The sequence below is a fragment of the Ruditapes philippinarum genome, unplaced genomic scaffold (genome assembly GCF_026571515.1).
Source record: "Ruditapes philippinarum isolate M1 unplaced genomic scaffold, ASM2657151v2 ctg3909_1_1_1_1, whole genome shotgun sequence".
In the NCBI taxonomy this organism is placed as follows: domain Eukaryota; kingdom Metazoa; phylum Mollusca; class Bivalvia; order Venerida; family Veneridae; genus Ruditapes; species Ruditapes philippinarum.
Genome location: NW_026862464.1, coordinates 1 through 26,261, shown reverse-complemented (window position 1 = coordinate 26,261; position 26,261 = coordinate 1). Strand labels below are relative to the sequence as shown.

The window sequence follows — 26,261 nt, the reverse complement described above, 5'->3', positions numbered from 1 at the left end:
GGTCTTCCTCCACCAGTAAAGTTGGAACCTCGCCATATGATCTGTGCTGTGTCGGTGTGACGTAAAACCGTTTAAAACAAACGAACAAAAATCGGTTGTATTTTCATCTTGTAGATTAAAATAACCCTCTTTGACCCTTGGCGAAATCAGTTGTATTAGTCAGCACATCTTTTGCCTCAGATAAAAATGAAAACCTTTTTCGATATAACTGTAATATAACAGGCACTTCAATTTCCGGTCTTACTGATAGAGGAATATCTCGGGTGCGCACCTAATAGTGTATAAAACTTAAGGCATGATGGTTAAAAGCATCCTCCAAGTTGAACCAGAATACATTTGTATCTTTTCTCCCCCAGAAAGATTCAAACTCACGAGTTTATCACAGGGAACAGCAATCCAGTGTCACCAGACCCTTGTGACTGACATTTCTCATCTCTGTTAATATCTTTTCAAATTGATAAAGTTTGTGATAACAACTTATGTTTACAAATAGAACATTAATTCTTCGCAGAATAGGTAAATCGCAATCTTTGCCTGCTACTTTATGTTGCTTAGGAACCAAAAGGTGATTAGCCTTTGCTACAAGACCTGCACATCCATGCAGTCAGACTGACCAGGCTCCATACTGTTGGCTTCCTGACTTTAAATTTTCATGGTGATATCCCCAAAATTGATAATGGACAGTTCCTAAAGTGGCATTTCATTGTGATATCCCCAAAATTGAAAATGGACAGTTCCTAAAGTAGCATTTCATTGTGATGTCCCCAAAATTGATATTGGACAGTTCCTCCAGTGGCATTTTATTGTGATATCCCCAAAATTGATAATGGACAGCTCCTAAAGTGGCATTTCATTGTGATATCCCCAAATTGGTAATGGACAGTTCCTAAAGTTGCATTTCATTGTGATATCCCCAAAATTGATAATGGACTGTTCCTAAAGTGGCATTTCATTGTGATGTCCTCAAAATTGATAAAGGACTGTACTGAAAGTGACAGCTTGACAAGTCCATTTAAGAAAACTAAGCCGACATGGAAATTTAAAATAAGATATGACTATGCAGGGTTTTTTCCAGGATTTTGGGAACATGACCCATACACATGGAATTGGGAATTTCAGCGATGCTTTGCTTGAAATTGGGAAAAAATTCATGACTTAAATTTTGCAGTGGTTAAATAAATGCAAAGAATCACTGTCTAGGATAGCATCTTCAAACACTTAAGCACCATAACATTGAAGAACCCCTTATTTTCAAAGATTTTAGAATTTGTTATTCAATATTTTTATTTTGTAACTTTCAATTGGGAATTTTTTGCTGTTGATTGGGAAAATGATATACTATTTTCAATTGGGAATATGGCCAAATATCCGCTATAAAATAAGCAAAAAAAAAATCCCTGCTGTTTATAATACACAGCCAACTTATGGGGTTAAAGTTCGGGTAAATAATTGAAATCTTTATGCCCCTAATAGGAGAATGCATATAGATTTGCCTTTGTCCGGCTGTCCATCTGCCAAAATTGTTGTCGGATCTTAGCCTCTGAGCCTGGCAACAAGTGGAATGTTGGGGCATCATGATGTCCTATATTTGGACTTTGAAGGTTTTAAAAAGAATTTGGATTACTTTTTGATTAATTTTATTTTGCCTGTTTTGGGATAATTACGTCAACTTCAAACTAATAACATGACTTTTGTACATCATTTACAAAAATCTATTGTCATTTAAGAACCATTGACTTGAATTATATATGAACAGCCGTCGTTAGCAATAACCATAATGTCTAGAATTATTTTGTCATCAGACGCGGCCCTGTTTTGTCAGATAGAAGAATTTCTCTCGCCTCTAAATTGATGGAAGCTGATTTATTCCCCGCATCAAGTGTCGCAAGGAAATACTCTGATATAAGATGTTTGACAGGATTCGAGAATCAATAAACTACATTTATTTCTTGGTTTTATTAAGAGGTTAATACACGGCAGGAGAGGGCCGGAAGGTGATAATCGGCCCGCAAAATGAATAATGGACCCGAGGGCTTTAGCCCGAGGGCCATTATTCATTCAGGGCCGATTATCACCTTCCGGCCCTACGCTGACGTGTATTAAAGTCTTTAATACACTTGGTAGATTTAATAGTAGCATTTAAAAAAACAACAAAAACATATTCAAAACAAATAGACTTTGAAGTTCTTTCGTTGAAATTCTTGTCTACTCTTAAAAGCTTCTACTGTTCTGTACAGTACAGAGATGTTTTCTGTTTGTGTGTTCAAAGCAGTAGAACCAAGAAGCAAGTTTTATTTTCTTTTTTTTTCGGAATGAATTTTGTCGTATTATTTCTTCAAATTTCAATAGTAACAAAAATGTGTTTGTACTAAATACGCTTAAGGTCTCATAATAAAAATAAAGCGATTCGTGCTGACAGCCTACTTTCACTTTTACAGTTAACTGTTTGATGACGTTAAAAGTGACGTCATTGTTTTAGTTTGTGCACGTGCACATGTTCTGCGGGCTGATAACTAGTTCTCGGCCCCGGGCCGCAAACTCATAATAGGTCACGTGACACTCATAATCAGTTGAAATCATAGGCAATTTTGTTACTATATATAGTAACAAGTGTATTAAAGGCATTTCTATAATGTCACCCATCTCCTTATAGTTCATCAACATCAAATATAGAATGATGATATTTTTGTGTGAATTTGTATTCATCATGTGTTATGAGACGTTATTATCTTAAATGATTTCTTCTATATAGAAAAGATAAGAGATAACAGCTTTTATTACATGCTTTTCGGTGGTTTATAGAAATATATCAGTGATATAAAACTGGTAATTTCACTGTTTGAAACAGTGAAATTACCACTTTGATAATTTCACTGTTTTGAATTTAAGCCCCTTACGTTGTTTCAGTGAAAAACCAGCGTGCACAGTACTGGGTACCAACTTAATGACGTGACGTCGTAAATGACGTCACGTTGTATTATTATTTGGCGCGCTTTTCATTCAGTATTAGATTTAATGTCTTTTTAAAATGTTTATTTGCATATAATAAAAAGAAAATTTGTTTATTTCAGCGTAAGATCGAAATATATTTCACCTTGTGAACACTAAAAGTTCATATTTCACTCGTGGCTGCGCCACTCGTGAAATATACCTTTTGGTGCTCACTCGGTGAAATATATTCCGATCTTACACTAAACTAAACAAATATCCTCTATATGTTGTTTTGTTTTTTTTATCATAGTCGGCATTGGTAAAGTTGTGTTCATCCGTGCTGTTCTACAGAAATTAGAAACTTCGACGGGAGCAATAGCGACAGGGGACTGTTTCTAATTTCTGTAGAACAGCTACGGATGAATACTTACATATTTAGTGTCAAGCTTTATTTGGCCTCATTTTTATTTACTTTATTACGTCACTATGCGGTTCTATGAGGTACTATGAAAAATAGATGTCGACTATGAACGTATTTCAATATAGTATCGACTTTTGTTCTTCTATGAAAATTAACGCACACATTTTTTTAAGAAATACAGCGTTTTCATTGGATGACAAATAAAGTTGGACACTAAGGGATGGATTAGTATGCTGTCTTTAATTTAAAAGAACTCCTCTGATGTTATAAAGCCTGAAATGGTAGACTTAAAATTGAATTTTTGCAAAAGATAATATAAAAAGATAATCGTTTATGATTTGATAATCATTTATTTGCAAATTGTTTTGGCAGATTCAAATCTATAAAATAAGAATGATTGTTCCGAAAACAAAATATTATTCTGCTAGTTTAATTAAGGGTTTTTACTGTTTAGCAATGATTTCATGCATGAGCTATTTACTTTTGGGAAATTATAAATACAATCATATTTCTTTCATAAAGGTAGTTCGGAAATATTCTTCTTCAAAATTCAAACAATAATTTGGTAAAATACAGGCAATAAATACAAAAGTATATACGGTAGCTTTCTATGCTTAAAAGCCGCATTTTATAAGTACATGTATGTATATTTTCCTAAAAATATTCATTAACCTTTTAACAGTATTATTGTAAATCTGAACAAATATTGTCTAGAAAATTATAATAGGATTTTGAATGGAGAACCCCATGGTAACACTAAAGTTCGTAAATGATTTCAACATGCTAATGAAGACTTTAATTCATTAGCGCGTGCACTGTTATTGGCAATCAATATGTCAAATTGTTAATATATTCGCAAAAACCAATATTTGTTAATCCAGAACCCGACAAATGCGGAATATCAGAAATAAAAGAAGATGAAAATATGGTTGAAACTATGGTCAGGGAATAGATAACAAGCCCCAAATTTAATATGTTACTATCAGGGTATAAAAGGCACTTCAATTTCCAGTCTTACTGATAGAGGAATATCTCAGGTGTGCCAAACACCCCTCACCCCCCCTCCCCCACCCCTCACACCCACATTGTATAAATCTTTGCATGATTAAAAGCATCCTCTAAGTGGAACTATGTACCAAACATAAGCTAGCAGAATATTGTTTGTCTCCAGGAAGATTCAAACTCACAAGAGTGATAACAATCCAGTGGCCCTTAAGCCTTGTGACTGACTGCCAGAGAGGCCTACATTTCCCATCAGATATTCATCCCCCCCCCACCCCAGGAAGATTCAAACTCACAAGTTTATTGCAAGCAATAGCAATCCAGTGTCACCAGACCTGTGTGACTGATTACCTGAGAGGCCTACATTTCTCATTAGATATTCATTCGCAAGAAGATTCAAACTCACAAGAGTGAGGGGCAAGTGATAACAATCCAGTGTCCCCTGAGCCTTGTGACTGATTGCCTACATTTCTTATCTTGGTATATATATCCCTTCAAATTGTTAAAGTTTGTGATAACAATTTATGTTGACAAATAGAACACTACTGTAAGTATTTTTCTCTTCCGGTTTAATAATTTTTATCTGAATCTTGGGTTAAAATTAAAAAAAAACCTTGTTTATTTTCTTCACAGAACAAATTAATCACAATCTTTGCCTGCTAGGAACCAACAGGTGAGAAGTCTTTGCTATCAATAACAGCGCTAAGACCAGCACATGCAGTCTGAATTTTCATGATGATATCCCCAAATTGATAATGGACAGTTCCTAAAGTGGCATTTCATGGTGTTATCCCCAAGTTGAAAATGGACAGTTCTTAAAGTGCCATTTCATGGTGATATCCCCAAAATTGATAATGGACAATTCCTAAAGTGGCATTTCATGGTTATATCCCCAAATTGAAAATGGACAATTCCTAAAGTGGCATTTCATGGTGATCTACCCAAAATTGATAATGGATAGGTTCCTAAAGTGGCATTTCATGGTGATATCTCCAAAATTGATAATGGACAGTTCCTAAAGTGGCATTTCATGGTGATATCCCCAAAATTGATAATGGATAATACCTAAAGTGGCATTCCATGGTGATATCCCCAAAATTGATAATGGACAGTTCCTCAAGTGGCATTTCATTGTGATATCCCCAAAATTGATAATGGACAGTTCCTAAAGTGGCATTTCATGGTGATATCCCCAAAATTGATAATGGACAGTTCCTAAAGTGGCATTTCATTGTGATATCCCCCAAATTGATAATTGACAGTTCCTAAAGTGGCATTTCATTGTGATATCCCCAAAATTGATAATGGACAGTTCCTGAAGTAGCATTTCATTGTGATCTCCCCAAAATTGATATTGGACAGTTCCTAAAGTAGCATTTGATAATGGACAGTTCCAAAAGTGGCATTTCATTGTGATATTCCCAAAATTGATAATGAACAATTCCTGAAGTAGCAATTCTGATACCCCCAAAACTGATAATGAACAGTTTCTAAAGTGACAGGTGGACAAGTCCATTTAAGAAAACTAAGCCGACATGTGCATTTAAAAAAAAAGTTGTCTAGAATTAACTAATATTGCTGTTGATTGCAGATATTTTGCTGACAAGTAAAAATTTCTGCTAGTAATCTGCGAAAGGAATTAATTTGTACAAGATTTACTGATAGCTGTAACGTATAATCAATAAACTATTGTAGTGGATATTTTATTGATGTTTATACAAGTGTGAAAACATTCCGGCTGGTGACAGCCTCCCAAATCTATTTGTCATTTACATCTATTCATTGACTAATGAATCACAAGCGAAACGCTATTGCTTTATTAATTGTAAAGTAAATCAAATAAATGTAGTATGTGTAAAATATATATATGTATGTACGGAACAGCTAAGCTTGAATAGGGAAAAAACTTCTCTTTTAAGAAAAAAAAAAAGAAACGACAAATCAGATATGGTCAATGTGGGCATTCATGACAGGTGGTTTGTTAATTAAGGTTGAAATGTCCTTTAGTTACTTCACTATATGCTGTAAGTTTGTTTAGAAATTCTCTATTCAAAGGAAACTAATGGGTAACTGTGAATATAGATGACAGGTAGTTTAATAGCATGTGACAGGTGGTTTTATAGAGCTGATTTTAAAGCTATTTTAATCTTTAAACTCCTAACTTTGAAGAATTGTAGATAATGATTGTTTCAATTTTGTCGAAATATTTACCATGCAGTGCGAAATCATCTACCCGTGACTCAATTACACACAAGGGAAAATAGTTTTCTTATAATTCGTAAACTCAAACTCAGAAAACTATATTTCTTGTTTTATCTCTTAACCTTTATAACTTTAAATCTAGCACGACAGGCCTTACAGAATTATAGTGACCAATCAGATGGCCCCTAAATATTTACCAGACCAAAGCTGAAGGCTCAGAGGTTCTTTCAATGATTGGGGCTAACCTGAGGTCACTATAAAGCCATAAAGTCTGAAGTACTGTATGCAGTTTCTTATATCATACTAGAACATGATAATGGTAAAAGTCCAACATTGAGGATTAGGAAATCATATTGTACCAAAATTTCTAATAAAACTGAAAACTGTTGGTAGTCAGCTTGTATTATGTTTGTGCTCTCTTTTTGTAACAGATATAATATTTCTCACATGTTAAATGTACATGCAGTTAAATTTTAACAGTTTGACAAAAACATGAAAATAAGTGCCCACTCTATATAAAGAACAATCATATTTTATTCAGTGTTAGCTTATATGTATTATATATATATATGCATGATTACTTGAATGACAGAGATTTTTCACCTTCAACAACAAAGGCCTCTTCCCAATGGAAATGTTCTTAAAAATCATGCAGTTTTTCCAAAAATTTAAACTTACAGCACCCAAATGAGCAATTTTAACAATAACTTTTCCCAAAATCAAGAGGCTGAGGGTTTTTCCAAATTAAGTGAGAAAAACAATGGAATGAATTAATATATCAAGGATATATGTTTGATGTAATGAATTGTTTCTAATTTCAGATACATTTACTATACAGCAGGCTATAGACAACATAGGATTTGGCAAGTTCCAGGTCAAACTGTCCGTACTGACTGGAGTTGCATGGGTAAGACCTTGTTTAATTGGACATTTATAATGTAAATCAATTTTGTCATCAAAGTTTGATTTATATATTACTGACTGCATTATGTTTATTGTGAAAAAATAACCTATTTTCATACTTTATCATTGAAGTCTATTATGTAAAGTAAAATGAAGTAAATGCCATCTATTCATTTAGTAAGATGGTAAAAATCTGACTGCAAGTTTTGAACATCTTTCAAAGATTTGTTTGCTAGTAATGAAATGCATTTTTAAGAACTACAGTAAAAACTCTAAAAACCGGACCCTGTCCGGACTTGACCAAAAGTCTGGTTTTCAGAGGATTCCGGTTTTCAGAGGTTTTGTATATTCATTGATAATTTTGATGTGTTTGAACAGAATGTAGGACAAAACCCCACCAGTTAAAACCCCACCACTCAAAATTTTATAGAGTGGACAAAACCCCACCACTACATTTCATAGAGTGGACAAAACCCCACCACTAAATTTTACAGAGTGGACAAAACCCCACCACATCAGTTTTATAGAGTGGACTAAACTTTCTTGTAAACATGTTAAAAAACAAACAATTGTGCATAAGCAGAAACTCTAAATAATGTGTGAACAACTCATCAATAAGGAGTTACAGTTTGTAACACCTTTTTTGCAATCAAAACATCAATAAATAATCTGTTCTGTTCTTCAGGGATTAGGATTAAGTTTTTTTGTGTACAGTTTGTAACACCTTTTTTGCATATTGCACATGCAAGATGTACATGCATTGTTAATAATATTGTTCATTCTTATATTACACAAATGTTATTTGAAATTAAAAAATAAAATGTGAAAAATATGTGTATATTATATATATTATAATTCATCAAATCTTGCCCAATAAGTGGTGGGGTTTTGTCCACTCAATGAAATTTAGTGGTGGGGTTTTGTCCACTCTTTAAAATTAAGTGGTGGGGTTTTGTCCACTCTATAAAATTTTGAGTGGTGGGGTTTTAACTGGTGGGGTTTTGTCCGTCTTCCGTTTGAACAATGACTTTGTTCAATCATTTTGTATTTACTTTTTAACCCTTTGGTTTAAGTTACATTATAATTTCTTTTTGCAATAAATGTTTTAAGTGATTTTTTATGCAAAATGAATATAATTCAGAAAATCAGAAATTAAAACACCATATTGTCTGAAATATATCATAATATCTTTTTCATTAGCTTTGAAATATGTAATTAAAGGAATTTTTTAAGTATTACAATTTTTGCATATAATTGATATCAAAACAAAGATTACTTCAAGATCAAAATTTAAAGCAAAACAGGAATCATTTAAAAAAAGATTCCCAACTCTTTTAGACATTTTATATTTAAAAGAAAACATAACACATTAAAAACATTTTTGAAAAATCATATCTATAGGAGGAAAGACACAAATATGATGAAAGAGCTATAATTTAATTGACAATAAGACATTAACATACACTGACAAGTGTTTTCACACCTGCATATATAAAAGGAGATGACCATTACCTGGTATTTGAACATGTCACCTGTTGAGATTGTGTTAAGATCTACATTAAAGTACACAGAAAGTTGACACTTTAAATTGCTGTCCGGTTTTCAGAGGATTTTTTATGCATGTTTAGCATTAGAAACCATAGAAAATTGTCCGGTTTTTGGAATTCAGAGGTTCCGGTATTCAGAGGATTTTTTTTCAATGAACATAATTTTTTTATAGGGAGAAAATACGGGACTTTTAAAATGGTCCGGTTTTTAGAGGATTCCGGTTTTCAGAGGGTCCAGTTTTCAGAGTTTTTACTGTATAACATCATTATGTCTCCCAAAATTTTTGGAAGACATATTGTTTTTGCCTTCACTGTCTATCTGTCCCTGCTATTTTAGAGAAGTAAGGGGCCATGTAATTGTAAACAGAACAAAAGAGAACAATGAAGTTCATTCCGTAACAATAGAATAAGGGGCCATGGCCCTCTATTAAACAAATGAAAATAACAATAGAAATGGCCCCTTAGTCCATTTGAGTATGTCTGTAAGTATTTACAGATGACAGTCACAGGTGATATGTTTGTGTTAACAGGTGGCAGTCACAGATGATATGTTTGTAGTTACAGATGGCAGTCACATTATATGTGACAGCCACAAACTATATGTTTGTTTTTACAGATGGCAAGCACATACTATATGTTTGCATTTACAGCTGACAGTCACAGATGATATATTTGTATTTACAGATTGTAGTCACAGATGATATATTTTCAAATGGTAGATGCAGTTCATATTCTTAGATTATTGTTGCTATGTTTATATTTACAGATGGCAGTTACTTTATTTATATACATAAATGGCAGTTGCACTGTTTTATATTTACAGATGGCAGATGCTATGGAGATGATGATACTTTCAATATTGTCACCAGCACTGCATTGTGACTGGCAGATAAATGAGTGGAAACAAGCCCTTATTACCACGGTAACTATGAACTATATATCTTACTTGGGTATTAACTACCCATGTATAATTTGTACTGCATAATGTTTTTTAAGATAATCAACTCTTCTGTTTTTAGCTCAAGAAAAGACAGGTTCACAGTGAGTGTTTTAATATAGGATCATTCCTCAGTAACAAGTAAACAAGAATAATTGGTAATTGCTCTAAAAGTACTGAACAGGTGTATTGTAAATTTTCTGTTTTGGCATTTTTTTAAATGTCCTAACTGAAGTTTACTCATGTGTTATACTTGTTGGTCCAGTTTAGTGGAGACTAGAACTGAAAGAGTCAAATACAAGAATTCTATATCATTGTGTGTATTTGGGTGTATTTATACTAGCCACCGGTTGCTCATAAGGGCCAGTCCTCCAGAAGAGTATTAGTCATTTTAGATTTTGGAGGATATGGCAAGGTACAGATACAGAAAGATGACCCAATTCCAGAAGCTTCTTCTGGTTCTTTAACATATCAAGTGTTTAAGCATTCATACACGGGACCTCAAGTCTCATCTGAAAGACTTATCAGTATTTTAGTTGGTCATCCAGGGAATGGAACCCACAATGTCAAGATTACAAGTCTGGCGCTCTAACCTATTTCTATCTCCTATGAAAGCAAATATGTGCAAGTTGTTTGATCATGCATATAACAGTACTGTGTTACACGAGACATCATAATATGACGGAAGTTCAGTCTGGGGATGTTACATCACATTCAAGTCAATTTTATTCCAGAGTATTTCCTCAGAAACATGTTTATTAGATTATAGATGTTTTCAGGGTCAATTAACTTTTAATTATGTGCTATTAACTTTGAGCAGATATTCTAAAATTAGTGTGGGTAGAAGGTTGAAACATTTTCAGGAAAGTTGAAATTGTGCTATGCAAAGTGACATTGTTATTGATTACAAAATACATGTATTTAAATAACTTAAGTCTACCATGTCTAAAATACATGTATTTAAATGATAAACTAAAATCTTCCATGTCTAAACTTTTATTCAAGAACACAATGTACCGGTATTCTTTTGTTGTTATAAGCTTGAAAAGCTTGTTTTATTAGCTGAATGATTTGAATATGAATGAAGAAAAAAAAAATGAAGTTTTGAAATTTTGAAGCAGAATCGGTTAATGAACAAAATAATGTAAAATGTCCTGGTTTAAACCAGTATAGTGATTTTGTTTCAACTACCAGCATTATAAGGTGTGTGCAATGGAAAGTCAATATTGCCTATGAGCATGTGATGCATTATAACAAAACAAAAACGGTATTACATGGAATCTATTCAAGTATATATTACAATAGATGAAGTGTTTCATGGCAAATATTTGAGTCATTAACTTACTGATTTTACAGATTGTGTTCTGTGGAATGATGTGCAGCTCTAGTATATGGGGGAGTCTGTGTGATAAATATGGTAGAAAATCTGTAAGTTTTTCCTCTTCTAAACAAAAATTTTGATCAGTAATTGAGTTTGCATATACACACTGTATGCATATTTGAAGGAGATAATTTCTCAGAAAATTTAACAAAATCATATTAAAAGATTTTACGTGCTTTTTCTTACTACAGTAAACTTCACTTAATAAGATATAGCATATAACAATATAAGCTTTATGACCATGCTGTTGCCGCTGTCCCGACTCAGTCCTTCTACACTTACTCTATTCAAAACAACGTTTTCCCTATATCTATCAAGCGCTTCCATTTCCTGTTTTCAAATGATATAGCAATAAGCATTATCCGTATTATAACAGTGTCCGAATTTTGATAATACATGTATAAATTCGGCAGTTCCCTCAGTATCATGTAAAGCTGAATTTACTGTACAATCAAGAAAAATTGTTGGCATTTTAATTTGGTACATTACAGGGACTGCCAAAGTAGAGCCTTGTATTGCCAGAGTTAAGCCTCAAAGTGCTACAATTAGGCCTTGTAATGCATGAAACAGGCTGGCATTGCATGAAGTGCCCTTATTAGGTCTCATGGTGCCATATGTATGCCTTACTGGTAAAATTCAATGGCCTTTTATTAATTTCTTTATTTTATACCTATGGTAAAATCTTGTTTATTTTTTACCCCTCCCCCACCAATTTAAAATTGATGGCCTTGCCCTCCTGGCCTGCTCTCACCCCCACCCTCCCCTCTTTATACAGCATTGAATTTTTATTCCTAGCTTTAAATCTACGTACATAACATATGATCACATCTTTAATTTTACCCCTCTGATTTAAAACTGATTGCCTATAGTCCTTTTCACACACCCCTTACTCCCACCCTCCCCTCGTAACAGCATTGAAGTTATATTCCTAACTTTAAATCTGTATAGTATGAAATAGTTATAATGAAATTTATATTTCAGGAGTTAATTTTGTGTTCCGTGTTCACTTGTTACTTTGGTTTCGCCAGTGCATTTGCACCAAACTTTATCTGGTTACTAATTTTACGAGGTCTAGTTGGCTTTGGAATAGGTGGAGCTCCACAATCGTAAGTATATCTTTATAGTCGTACCCATAATTCTCTGTTAAAGTTTGGGATTGTACCATTTTTTGCCTATTTAGGTATACTATAATATTTATGTAATAAAGTTGTTACAAAAATTATCTAACACAACCATTAATTCCGCTGCTATTATGTAACGATCTTGCTTTGAAATATCTACATGAATATTTAACCAATAACTTGCTGGAACTGAAAGTGGTTAGCCTTTTGCCACCAGTGTTGATCCAGGCCAGCCTGTACTTACATGCAGTCAGACTAGGCCCTTTACAGTGATGACTGGCTTACTTGAATTTTTATCTTGACTACCCCATAGTTGATAGTAGACTGTCCCAAAAATGAAAAGTGGGCAACTCCAGTTAAAAAATTCAGGAGAGTAAGGGTTAAATGTTTGATTTGTATAATGGATTAGGGGAGTCCGTGGCTGAGTGGTTAAGGTCGTTGACTTCAAACCACTTGCCCCTTACCGCTGTGGGTTCAAATCCCGACTGGACTTTGGATTCTTTCATGTGAGGAAGCTATCCTGCTAGCTAACAGAATGTCATTGGTTTTACTCAGGTGCCCGTTCGTGCCTGAAATAATGCACGGAAGGGCATCTGAGGTCTTCCTCCACCAGTAAAGCTGGAACGTTGCCATATGACCTATAATGTGTCGGTGTGACGTATAACCCAATTGAAACAAAGCAAACAAGTATAATGGATTGCTCACTTTTGAGATAGGAACTATTAATTGTTACCTAATAAGAGGTTTCAGTAGCAAAAACCAGACTGACCTATCTTTACATTGGTAGCATAAGCAAGTAGATATTGCTGGCTTGCGTTAAGAGAATTAAGCAACTATTTAAATCACTTTATATTATATTTTCAGAGTGACTTTGTATTCAGAGTTTTTGCCAACTGCATCCAGAGCAACCTGTGTTATATTAGTAGAGGTAAGATTTTTTCAGGTACAATGTATTTAAGGTAGTCTTGCAGTAATGCTTTCCCACCAAAAAATTAAAACATCAGCAAATATCGTAAGAAATCAGCCATTTCATAGACGTTATTTTTCACATTCTTTGGTATTCAATATTTTATAACTGCTTATTGCCGGCATTAAGAACATAGGGATAAAGGGATGAATGATTGTAAATAATCTTATGCTCAACTTCTTGAAAAAATAACGTTTCGGAAATAACCGATTTGCTATGATATTTGCCAACTATATTTGCCAATGTTAGAAGGATTGACAGTACATGTATATTGTATTGTTTAGCATGGAAATGTAGTTATTGCCATAGATGCTTATTAATTTCCATGCCAGAAATGTAATTGTGTAATTACAGTGTATTAGCCTAGGACATTTCTAGAACTACAGGAATATGTTATATCAAGATTGATTGCTATTTATCAGATACATTTATAGAAAAGCTAGCCTTTTCCGGAAGATAATGAAGGAAAGTAAGAAGAAAAACTAGCCTTTTCACAAAGAAAAAAATGAAGGAAATTAAGATAGAATGATATTTTTCCATGCTCATACCAAAGGTTTTATAAAAATCAATAAACATAATAAATCTTTTAATATCTTACTGGTGTGCACTGTACTGTCAAACCGGTGAGAAATGTTATCCAATGGAGAGACCAAACATGGGTTTTATAGACAAGTGGACTTTATTCTGTGAAGGTTTTTTTGAAGAATGGACTTGATGATATTGTACAGGTTGATCTTTAACTAGAGCTGTCATCGATAGAAACAATATTGATGTGTCTTTGATATTTTTCTATTGATCAATAATCGATACACATTTCTAGACATATATAATTTCACCCAAAACATACAGTAGCAGGTTTCCATGTCTAACACTAAGCTGTTGTTACATAATAAAAATATTTCATAGCAATGAAAAAAATATGGTCAGGAAAGAAAATCATGCAATGGGCATGTATAAACAAGACACTGAACAGAAAATGTATTTTAACTTAAAAAAGGTATGAAAGTGAATGACAGATAAGTAATTATGGGTAATTATCGATATATCGTTGATATTTGTCATCCGATAGTGGTATATAATTCATATGCTTAGCACTGAATCAATGACAGCTCTATCTTTAACACAGGTTTGACTATAAAGGTCTGGATGGCAAATAAATGATACTGTGTATGGGATAGGTACATCCATCTTGTACGTAGCAAAATAGTGAAAACGTAAAGGAACCTGTCTTCTATCAGTTAAAATATAAAGATTTGTTAAAAATTCTTTGCGGTTTATTTGTTACAGATATTCTGGGCTATAGGAGCATGTTTTGAGGTATTACTGGCGCTAGTGGTGATGCCAACTTTAGGATGGCGCTGGTTGTTGGGTCTCTCGGCTATACCACTTCTCTTCTTCTCCTGCTGCTGTTTTGTAAGTATAAGAGTTGGGTATTGCTGCTGAAAATGTATCACAATATTATCACAATATCATAGAAATATGACGGTACAGTATCACGGTACAGTATCACGATACTATCACCATATCTTAGAAATATCACAATACAGTATCACAATATCTTAGAAATATCACAATATAGTATCACAATATCTTAGAAACATGATATTGACACAATTTCTTAGAAATATCACAATTTAGTATCACAATATCTTAGAAATATCACAATATAGTATCACAATATCTTAGAAATATCACAATATAGTATCACAATATCTTAGAAATATCACAATTTAGTATCACAATATCTTAGAAATATCACAATATAGTATCACAATATCTTAGAAATATCACAATATAGTATCACAATATCTTAGAAACATGATATTGACACAATTTCTTAGAAATATCACAATTTAGTATCACAATTTCTTAGAAATATCACAATTTAGTATCACAATATCTTAGAAACATCATGATATTGACACAATTTCTTAGAAATGTCACAATTTAGTATCACAATATCTTAGAAATATCACAATTTAGTATCACAATATCTTAGAAATATCACAATTTAGTATCACAATATCTTAGAAATATCACAATATAGTATCACAATATCTTAGAAACATCATGATATTGACACAATTTCTTAGAAATATCACAATTTAGTATCACAATTTCTTAGAAATATCACAATACAGTATCACAATATCTTAGAAACATCATGATATTGACACAATTTCTTAGAAATGTCACAATTTAGTATCACAATATCTTAGAAATATCACAATTTAGTATCACAATATCTTAGAAATATCACAATTTTGTATCACAATATCTTAGAAATATCACAATTTTGTATCACAATATCTTAGAAATATCACAATTTAGTATCACAATATCTTAGAAATATCACAATTTAGTATCACAATATCTTAGAAATATCACAATGTTCCAAGTCTTTCTTAGTTTATATCTGCTATACCATTTGAACTGTTCAATACCATTGCAGTGACAAGATTTCCATTAAATATTACAAAGATTTTTTGACTTTTGGTTTGTTAAAGTTGTGAATGATGCCGTATATGTTACAGTGGCTACCTGAGAGTGCCAGATTTGATATGACACGTGGAAACAGAACTCGTGCATTAGCTACGTTAGAGCGTATAGCCAGGGAAAACGGAAAACCCATGCCGTTAGGAACACTTGTAGAACCTTCAATAAAGGTAGTAATTGTTATTTTTATACAATTATTTGGTATTATTTCTATTAAACATGTTAAATGTCTGATGATGTTTAGAACTCTGAATGTTAGCAGGAATAAACTTGGAAGATTGGGTCTCGCATATACTATGGGTATAATGATAATCCTGCACATCTGTGCTGCCGGAACAGACTTAATCCTGTCCGGTGGCCATAATTTGAGGTATTTGTTGAAATTACAGTGGACTTACCAAACTTCAAAGCAAGCTGCCCTGATAGTGAGTCTTGCTCTTTGAGGTTATTTTTATGAGCAGATAAACTGCAGAAAGCAACACCTCATTTGCATATATTTGCATTTATTAATTTATTCCCTGTCACAGAGCAAAATTTGCTGAAATTCTGAGGAACAGATTTTGTTTTTTCTGTAGTTGTTTATTGAGAAATTATAAAAAAAATCCTTCCAGTTATGCCCCTTTTTCTATTGAATGTACATATATTATAATACATTTAGTACATGTACATAACTGAATGTTGTAATATATTCAGAAAGGCATATAAAACATCAAAATCTTCTGTTTATTTTTCAGGGAGTAAAAAGAGGTAGTGTTAAAGATCTGTTTATTCCCGAGTTGTTTCGCACCACCATTATTTTATGGGCAATATGGTAGGTTATAATATTCCTTTCTTTTGCATATATGTTGTTCCTTTTTATTTGAAACACAGTTAACCTAATGTCAATACCGCAAAACATTTAATGATCTGTATGGAGCAGAGAACTAATGCAAATGAAAAAAATGGGTCAGGTTTTATTTTCAACTGTAACATATTTGAAATTTTTCATTCTCGTTATCAAATAAAATATTGGGCAGTGCTCTTGTTTCAATGTAATTAAGGGGAGTAACAAGTCTACCGCCTGTTTTAAAAAGAAAAGTATAGGCTTCCAAAATAAATCATAGTGCTTTTAATTGCAAGACGAGGGTACAGTGAGGAACACATTTGATTGTAGAGGCTTGTAAGACATGCTACAGTGATTTTGTGTAACCACTAAGATTTCTGTTACAAATTTTTATCCTTTTCATAGTTTCCTTATCATCTTAGTTTAAAGCAGCATGCCTACAGATTCCAGCTAATTTTCAAGAAAATTTTGAAAATGTAATAAAATGTAAAAAAAATGTCAAGTGAACAAAGAAAGTAATTTACACATTGCATACACCACTTTTAGTCCACATAAATTATCAAATAAAGGTTGAAATGTGCAAAAATGGCCCTTACTATATTAGTAACGCAGTAGAAATATGGTGATAAATACTGCAAAGTCAGTCATTTATTTCATATAACATGTAAATCAGTAATTGAATTGCAAATTTTAATGCATTCCTTAAGTTCTCTACTTTACATTTTTATCACAGTGGATTTTCTTGAAATATTTGTCTCATTTGGAGGCATATAGTTTAAATGACGTTGTAAAAGTGTATTGATTTTCTTTTAGATTACTATCAATAATTTTGTGATTTTAACATATATATATATATTTTCATATTTTTCAGGTTGGTATCAGCATTTGCTTACTATGGTATAGTGTTGATGACAACTGAGCTCTTTGAAACACCAGATGGTTGTCATGGTAACCTATTTTATGCTCCTATCTTTATGCTCCTTATGCTCCTATTTTTAAGCTCCTATTTTTATGCTCCTTGTGCTCCTATTTTTATGCTCCTATTTTTATGCTCCTATTTTCATAAAAAAACCTCAGTCTATTGTCAGCAACTGATTTTATATCCATGCAACCAGTGCAGACCAAAATCAGCGGGCAAATTCTTGCCATCTAATCATAGTCTGCATTGTGCCCTTTGCAGCCCATTCATAGTAAGAATTTTCCCTAATATTAATGAATGGTTTTGTCCATATTAAAACCTGGGCAAGTCCATGTAACATATTTTGTATGGTATGACTGCTAGCTGTTCTATTTGCATTACCTCCAACATTTTGGAAGTGTTTTTTAACCTACTATAATTATTGCAGAAAACTTTGTATTGTGTCTGTTGCCTGTTATTTGTGAAAATAATTTTCATTGTTAGAACTAGACTGATTAATATATTCCAATGTTGAATGTAATAAAAAGAGGATGTTTTGTATTAGGAGAAAGAAAAAAAAGGTTTTCAGTGCCAGACTTGACTTTCTTTTGTTTCTTTTTAAAAATCCACTCATTCTTAGATTTTTTAACACCCTAGATAAAGGAGTATTTTTCCTATGCTCATCTTAATGTTTAGGTAGAATAAGTACATTGCAACCTTTACAGAGCAATAACTTCTCTACAATAGTATCAATTCTTATTTTAACAAATTTATTCTCTCTGAAGCAACACCCTGTCAGCAATTCCTAAAATAAGACTTCTCAATGAATTTAAGCTCTTGAGAGCAACACCTTCTCGGCAGCAACAAACATTTTTGTCTCCTAAAAGGTGTTATTTTGCAGAGGTCTTATGGTAGTTACCTATTTTTCCTCCAATCTTTCAGTCATACTTAATAGTACTTTTGCTCTTAACATCTTCATTTATTGACTGATATCTAGATAGTAATGTTATGTTGATTCCTTCGATGCCATTTTACTTTTCTGTAGGGTGTCCGGTTTCTTAACTTCACCGCTGTGGGTTCGAATCCTGACCGCGACTATGGATTCTTTCATGAGTTGAAGCTATTCAGCTAGCTTGGTGATTCTACTTAGGTGCCCGTTTGTGCCTGAAATAATGCATGGAAGGGCACCTCCACAAATAAAGCTGCTGTAATGTTGCCATATGACTGTGACAGTGTGGCCTATAACCCAATGAACCAGTCAGGTTTCTTGGTCAATATCAAGGAGGCAAAACAATTATTTTTTTGCACATTTCCTCATAAGGCTATGTCAAAGTAACAACATGGAGCATCTCACTACTGTGTTACCAATATTGATTGTTGTTATTTGTTGTTAACTTAATTTTTAACCAGGTTTTCCGAAGGAAAAAACTGGTTATTAGATTGAGGTATGTCGGCGGGCGGGCGGGCGGACGGGCGGGCGTAAACAATTTCTTCTGTGCGCAACTCCTCCTACATTTCTCAACGGATTTTGACCAAACTTTCACAGAAGCTTTGTCATCAAGTGCCCTGGCGCATATTGTCGGGGTTTTGCGATTAGATAATATTTGACCTAATTATGGCCCTTTGTTTTTTTTCCTTATATAAAATATATAGTGAACAATTTCTTCTGTGCGCAACTCCTCCTACATTTCTCAACGGATTTTGACCAAACTTTCTCAGAAGCTTTGTCATCAAGTGCCCTGACACATATTGCCAGGGTTTTGCGATTGGTATATATTTGACCTAATTATAGCCCTTTGTTTTTTTTCCTTATATAGAATATATAGTGAACAATTTCTTCTGTGCTCAACTCCTCCTACATTTCTCAACGGATTTTGACCAAACTTTCACAGAAGCTTTGTCATCAAGTGCCCTGGCGCATATTGTCGGGGTTTTGCGATTAGATAATATTTGACCTAATTATGGCCCTTTGTTTTTTTTTCCTTATATAAAATATATAGTGAACAATTTCTTCTGTGCGCAACTCCTCCTACATTTCTCAACGGATTTTGACCAAACTTTCTCAGAAGCTTTGTCATCAAGTGCCCTGACACATATTGCCAGGGTTTTGCGATTGGTATATATTTGACCTAATTATGGCCATTTGTTTTTTTTCCTTATATAGAATATATAGTGAACAATTTCTTCTGTGCTCAACTCCTCCTACATTTCTCAACGGATTTTGACCAAACTTTCACAGAAGCTTTGTCATCAAGTGCCCTGGCGCATATTGTCGGGGTTTTGCGATTAGATAATATTTGACCTAATTATGGCCCTTTGTTTTTTTTTCCTTATATAAAATATATAGTGAACAATTTCTTCTGTGCGCAACTCCTCCTACATTTCTCATCGGATTTTGACCAAACTTTCTCAGAAGCTTTGTCATCAAGTGCCCTGACACATATTGCCAGGGTTTTGCGATTGGTATATATTTGACCTAATTATGGCCATTTGTTTTTTTTCCTTATATAGAATATATAGTGAACAATTTCTTCTGTGCGCAACTCCTCCTACATTTCTCAACGGATTTTGACCAAACTTTCTTAGAAGCTTTGTTATCAAGTGCCTGGCACATATTGTTGGGGTTTTGTGATTGGATAATATTTGACCGAATTATGGCCCTTTGTATATTTTTTCCTTATACAGAATATATAGAGAACAATTTCTTCTGTGCTCAACTCCTCCTACATTTCTCAACGGATTTTGACCAAACTTTCTTAGAAGCTTTGTTTTCAAGTGCCTGGCACATATTGTCGGGGTTTTGTGATTGGATAATATTTGACAGAATTATGGCCCTTTGTATATTTTTTCCTTATACAGAATATATAGTGAACAATTTCTACAGTGCGCAACTTCTCCTACATTTCTCAATGGATTTTGACCAAACTTTCACAGAAGCTTTGTCATCAAGTGCCCTGGCGCTCACTAAATTCCCATGTTTCTTCCAAGACATCATTCAAGTATTTTTTTAAAATTGTGAACATACTTTTCTTGATATCGCACAAAACACCACACGCCAATATTGTTGACAAAAGAAAATGACAAGAGACGCAAAAATGTAAAAATTAAGCAAAAATAAAGTACTGTTTACCTTTCTAAAACATTTGGGGAAAAAAGGCGAATAGACAACATAAAATTTCTCAATCATTTTTGTTTGAGGAATATTAAAAAAGCCATAATTCCTCCTAAAAGTTCAATTAAAAACAAATGCCCCTTCATGACAAAGCTTCTGTGAAATATTTTGCTGAAAACCTGGTTGCATCGCATTGCGATGTTCCTTGTTTCAGGTGTTACCAAGGATAAGAGTCCCTCAGATCCTGGCTGTTATGTTCACTGTAAAACATTAACCAGAGATGATTATATAGATCTTACCTGGACAACACTAGCAGAATTTCCAGGTATGGTAATCTTGCATTCCGTTACTTTTTAGGTGATCTGTTTTGAAGAATATTCTAGCTATTACGATTGCTGCGTAATTGTTGTTGTCATTAAGCAAAAACTTTTAATGTAGTCCATTATTCCAAGATTTTATAAGTTATCAACATGAAACTTAGAATACTTGCTTGTCATCACAAGATGCAGTGGTTAGACAAGAGGCATAATTCTGAAAGCTCTATTTTTGGAGTTGAGCCCCTGTTTAACTTAGAATTTTGGTCAATATTGGTTATTGATAGTGGTTGCCTTTGCATGTGGTGCTCTTATTTATAGGGGTGATGAGAATATGTATGTATGTATCTATGTATGGTATGTATGTATGTAGGTAGGTAGGTAAAATAAACAACTCTTTACTTGCACATCTTCTTTAACAGTGTTATATACATGTATATATGGCTCCCAATTGCATGCTAGAATTTCAATTTTCCTGCCAGGATTATTGAAGCTATTGTAGTGATTGTATACATTTACATGTACAATTCCCGATCTCTTAACATAATATGAACATTTTTTGGGATTAGAATTTTGACAATTATTATTTTCAGGTTTATTTCTAACTGTGTTTATCATTGAAAGGATAGGCAGAAAGTTTACCATGGCTGTAGAGTTTTTCTTCTTCGCTGTTTTTGTTCTTCTAGCAAATATATGTACAACAAGGTAAGAATATTTTTCTCTCAGGTGAGAAGTAACTGGTGTGCTTTCTAATGTAATACTGGGCTGGTTCAGCTTTCTTTCCTTTGTTTATGCATACTATATTCAACACTTATTTTCCAGGTTTACCTCTTTTTTTTTTAAATGGAAGAGGGATAGTTCATCATTGTCTGTCTCTCCTGGAATTTTTAATAAAATTAGTTCTTTTCTATTTTACCACCATAGGAAAATATAACCAGTGAATTTTTAGGGAGAATCCACCCAGTATTTGCTTTTTAACTTCCCCTAAAGTGATAAAAAATGTATTTCCAAAGTTGCAACTAGGAAAGGATATCTGTTTGCTTAGCTCAGTAGGAAAAGCATCATTCTGATTTGTTATCAGGGGTTGCTAGTTTGATCCTGAGTAAGTGCAGCAAAATTTCTCTGTGACAAATGATCTCACACATTGAGTCTAACGGTCATTTGTCTCAAATCAGAAAAGTGGGGCCTATGTGGCAGAGTGGTTAAGATCCTTGACTTCAGACCACTGGCCCCTCACTGCTGTGGGTTCGAATCCCGACAGGGACTTTGGATTTTCTAAGTGAGGAAGTTATCCAACTAGCTAACGGGTTGGTTCTACACGGGTGCCTGTTCGTGCCTGAAATAATGCACGAAAGGGCACCTGAGGTCTTTCTCCACCAGTAAAGCTGGAACATCGCCATATGACCTATAATGTGTGGGTGTGTCGTAAAACCCAATCAAACAAACAAACAAAATCTGATTCAGTAACTTAAAGAGAAGTTGGTGATTACTGTTTAGTTATCCAGGAAAGTATGGATAGACCACTGAAATGAAATCAAATATTTGTTGAAATCAGCACAAATAGGTAATAGTTGTCAGTTTTATAACAAACACTTTTACACATATTTACCGCCATAAAAAATATGTGAATATATTTTTTTTAACCTTCATAGTAATTCTGGTGCTACTGTTCCAAAACTGATAAATTAAAAAAAAAGGAAAATATATGGTTAAATATATGTGAAAATAAATAAGCATAATATATTTTTAGCTCACCTGAGTTTGCTCAGGGTGAGCTTTTAGGATCGGTGAATGTCCGTCGTCCGTCCGTCCGTCGTACGTCCACAATTGCATGTGAACACTCTAGCGGTCGCATTTTTGCCTCAATCATCAAACTTGGTCAGGATGCTTATCTAGTTGAAAGCTCGGATGAGTTCGAACATGGCTCATCTCTGATGAAAAACTAGGTCACAAGAGCTAAAAATAGAAAAACCTTGTGAACACTCTAGAGGTCACATTTTTGACCCAATCATCATCAAACTTGGTCAGGATGTTTGTCTAGGTGATAGCTCGGATGAGTTTCGAACATGGGTCATCTCGGATGAAAAGTAGGTCACAGGAGCTATAAATAGAAAACCTGTGAACACTCTAGTGGTCACATTTTTGAAACCAATCTTCATCAAACTTGGTCAGATTGCTTGTGTAGTCAATTGCTTGGATGAGTTCGAACATAGGTCATCTCTGATGAAAAACTAGGTCACAGGAGCTAAAAATAGAAAAACCTTGTGAACACTCTAGTGGTCACATTTTTGCCCCAATCATCATCAAACTTTGTCAAGATGCTTGTTTAGATAAGAGCTCGGATGACTTTGAATATGGGTCATCTTGGATGAAAAACTAGGTCACCGGAGCTATAAATAGAAAAACCTTGTTAACACTCTAGCGGTCACATTTTTGCATCAATCATTATCAAACTTGGTCAGGATGCTTGTCTAGTTGATAGCTTTGGATGAGTTCTAACATGGGTCATCTCGGATGAAAAAAGTAGGTCACCGGAGCTAAAAATAGAAAAAACCTTGTTAACACTCTAGCGGTCACATTTTTGCATCAATCATCATCAAACTTGGTCAAGATGCTTGTCTAGGTGATAGCTCGGATGAGTTCGAACATGGGTCATCTCGGATGAAAAAGTAGGTCACCGGAGCTAAAAATAGAAAAAACCTTGTTAACACTCTAGCTGTCACATTTTTGCATCAGTCATCATCAAACTTTGTCAAGATGTTTGTCTAGGTGATAGCTCGGATGAGTTTGAATATGGGTCATCTCGGATGAAAAAGTAGGTCACCGGAGCTAAAAATAGAAAAACCTTGTTAACACTCTAGCGGTCACATTTTTGCATCAATCATCATCAAACTTGATCAAGATGCTTGTCTAGGTGTTAGCTCGGATGAGTTCGAACATGGGTCATCTCAGATGAAAAAGTAGGTCACAGGAGCTAAAAATAGAAAAATCTTGTTAACACTCTAGTGGCTACTGGTGTGATCCAAATATTCTGTTAATTGGTCTGAAAGTTTGTTGTCAAGATCGAACATGGGTCATCTTTTGGAATGAAAAACTAGGTCACACTGCGCCCAAATATGGAAAAACCTTGTTAACATTCTAGTGGGTCACATTTTTCGACTCAATTATCATCAAACTTGGTCAGGATGCCTTGTCTAGGTAATTGCTTGGATGAGTTCGAAATCGCATGTGAAACTAGGTCACCGGAGCTAAAAATTAGAAAAATCTTGTTAACACTCTAGTTGCTACTGTTTTGATCCAAGTGTCCTGGAAATTGGTCTGAAAGTTTTGTTTTGATGATTTCTAGGTCAAGTTTGAATATGTGTCACCTGGGTAAAAAACTAGGTCGGCACTGCTCAAATATGGATAATCCTTGTTAACACTGGGTAGTGGTCACATTTTGGACTCACCTGTTATTGGAGACTTGGTCGGAATGCTTGTCTAGGTAATTGTTTGGATGAGTTTGATAAGTCAGGTGAGCGATCTAGGGCAATCATGGTCCTCTTGTTATATAGCAGAAGATATTGAGATATTGATTTATCAAATTTGCCAATTATATATTTGCAATAATAAATTATATAAATATTATTTCTTAAAATAATCTTGTATTGTCATTGTATTGATATTATTATATTACAGACCTGTGCTGACATTTTTCCTGTTTGTTGCAAGAGCCTTGATATCTGGGGCTTTCCAAGCAGCCTATGTCTATACACCAGAAGTAAGTCATTTTTTTATTGTCACAAAGTGAGTTTTAATGTGTCTTTGAGCTGAACTGTGCTCTTGTTAATTCATTGTGGCTTTTACTTCGATAATCTAGAAGAAAAACTACCAACACAACCACCGTTTCATATTATCATATTTATTTTGTATTAAAATGCTAAACAAAATGACAATTTTCAGGTTTATCCAACATCTATGAGGGCAATAGGTCTAGGTTCCTGTAGTGGCATGGCTAGAGTAGGTGCAATAGTAACTCCATTTGTTGCTCAGGTAAATATACATTAAATACACATTAATGTTATCATACTTCTATACCAAATATACTGCCAGGAGTTCTAGCAGCTCTAAGTTATATATAAAAAACTTCAAATCTCTTGCTCCTCGATACTGTTTGATTGAGTTCCACAAGGCACTTTGGACTGGTTCATGGAAGGAAACCATTCTATTTAAAGGAACTCCACTAAAAACCTAAAGTAACAAATCATAAAAATATAAGAATTGAATATTCTACATAGATTAACTAGACCACTTAATACAGAAAAGTTTAAAAAAGATTATAAAGAAATATACTCATAAGTTGTATATTGCATTTGTGTGCACTGCTGAGTTGAGGTGATAATTGCTGTTGCTGTCCACAAAATTTAACATTGGTCATTATTTGTTTATTTCTTAATTAATTGACTTCTTACTTGGACATAACAACCCTTTTGACAATGTCTTCAAGTAGACCAGCATAAACTTGACCTTGACACATAAATGATCTTGACCTTTCTTTGTGTATTAAATCATCCACAAGTTTTGTTAGAATGATATTGAATTATAGAGAATTACAGAGATATGTGTTGTATCAAGAGTTGACAAGCAAACTGTTGTAAGTTCTTCTTTATTTCATATAAGTTACTGCAGTTTTGCGGTCAACCCTCAGTATGTTAATAAACCTAAGTATATCTGCTATTTCAGGTAATGTTAAAAGTATCTGCATATTTGGCAATAACCACCTATGGAGTTATGGCCCTTTTAGCGGCGATAGCTTCTATTCTTTTACCCATTGAAACAAAGGGGAGAGAATTAAAGGTAAGAGTTTGTAATTTTCTATAGTATAATAAAGTTATATTTAAACATTATCTATTTTATATTCTATTTCAAAGAAAATGTTTAGCTGTTATGTTGGCTTTGGTGTAGTTGTCTTCATCGTCGTTGTGTCTTGAACTTTAATGTCGCTGATTATTCAAACTTTTCAAACGTTATTACCATGAAACTTAGAATACTTGCTTATCATGACTTTGTGCATTTGTTAAATAAAGAGGATCATTCTGAAAACAAATTTTTAGGAAGTTATTTCCCTTTTATAACTTGGACTTTCGTTAATATTAATATCTTGTAATGTATTCAAGGAAGTTGGTAAATGTTTTCTGCCTCTCTGCCCAGAGGTATTCTCTCCTTT

General features: G+C 33.8%; 1 protein-coding gene and 1 long non-coding RNA gene across 2 annotated transcripts in view; one reads left to right on the top strand and one right to left on the bottom strand.

The window, feature by feature from the left end:
- The window catches only part of LOC132719161 (synaptic vesicle 2-related protein-like), a gene marked incomplete at its 3' end in the record, with an annotated part of 39,266 nt that extends 13,375 nt beyond the window's left edge, over positions 1 to 25,891 (top strand). Inside the window, 14 exon segments of the mRNA XM_060702906.1 lie at positions 7,378 to 7,463; positions 9,830 to 9,928; positions 11,300 to 11,371; positions 12,306 to 12,430; positions 13,310 to 13,373; positions 14,700 to 14,825; positions 15,947 to 16,078; positions 16,643 to 16,719; positions 17,603 to 17,679; positions 20,956 to 21,066; positions 21,649 to 21,760; positions 24,734 to 24,815; positions 24,998 to 25,087; positions 25,778 to 25,891. Of these exon segments, the coding sequence (XP_060558889.1) occupies positions 7,378 to 7,463; positions 9,830 to 9,928; positions 11,300 to 11,371; positions 12,306 to 12,430; positions 13,310 to 13,373; positions 14,700 to 14,825; positions 15,947 to 16,078; positions 16,643 to 16,719; positions 17,603 to 17,679; positions 20,956 to 21,066; positions 21,649 to 21,760; positions 24,734 to 24,815; positions 24,998 to 25,087; positions 25,778 to 25,891 (1,367 nt within the window).
- LOC132719163 (uncharacterized) lies at positions 19,490 to 20,258 on the bottom strand. The gene is made up of 2 exons (XR_009624179.1): positions 20,106 to 20,258; positions 19,490 to 19,931 (listed from the first exon to the last, which is right to left on the bottom strand). It is a non-coding gene; the product is annotated as an uncharacterized LOC132719163 (long non-coding RNA).
- Positions 25,892 to 26,261: the final 370 nt, after the last annotated feature.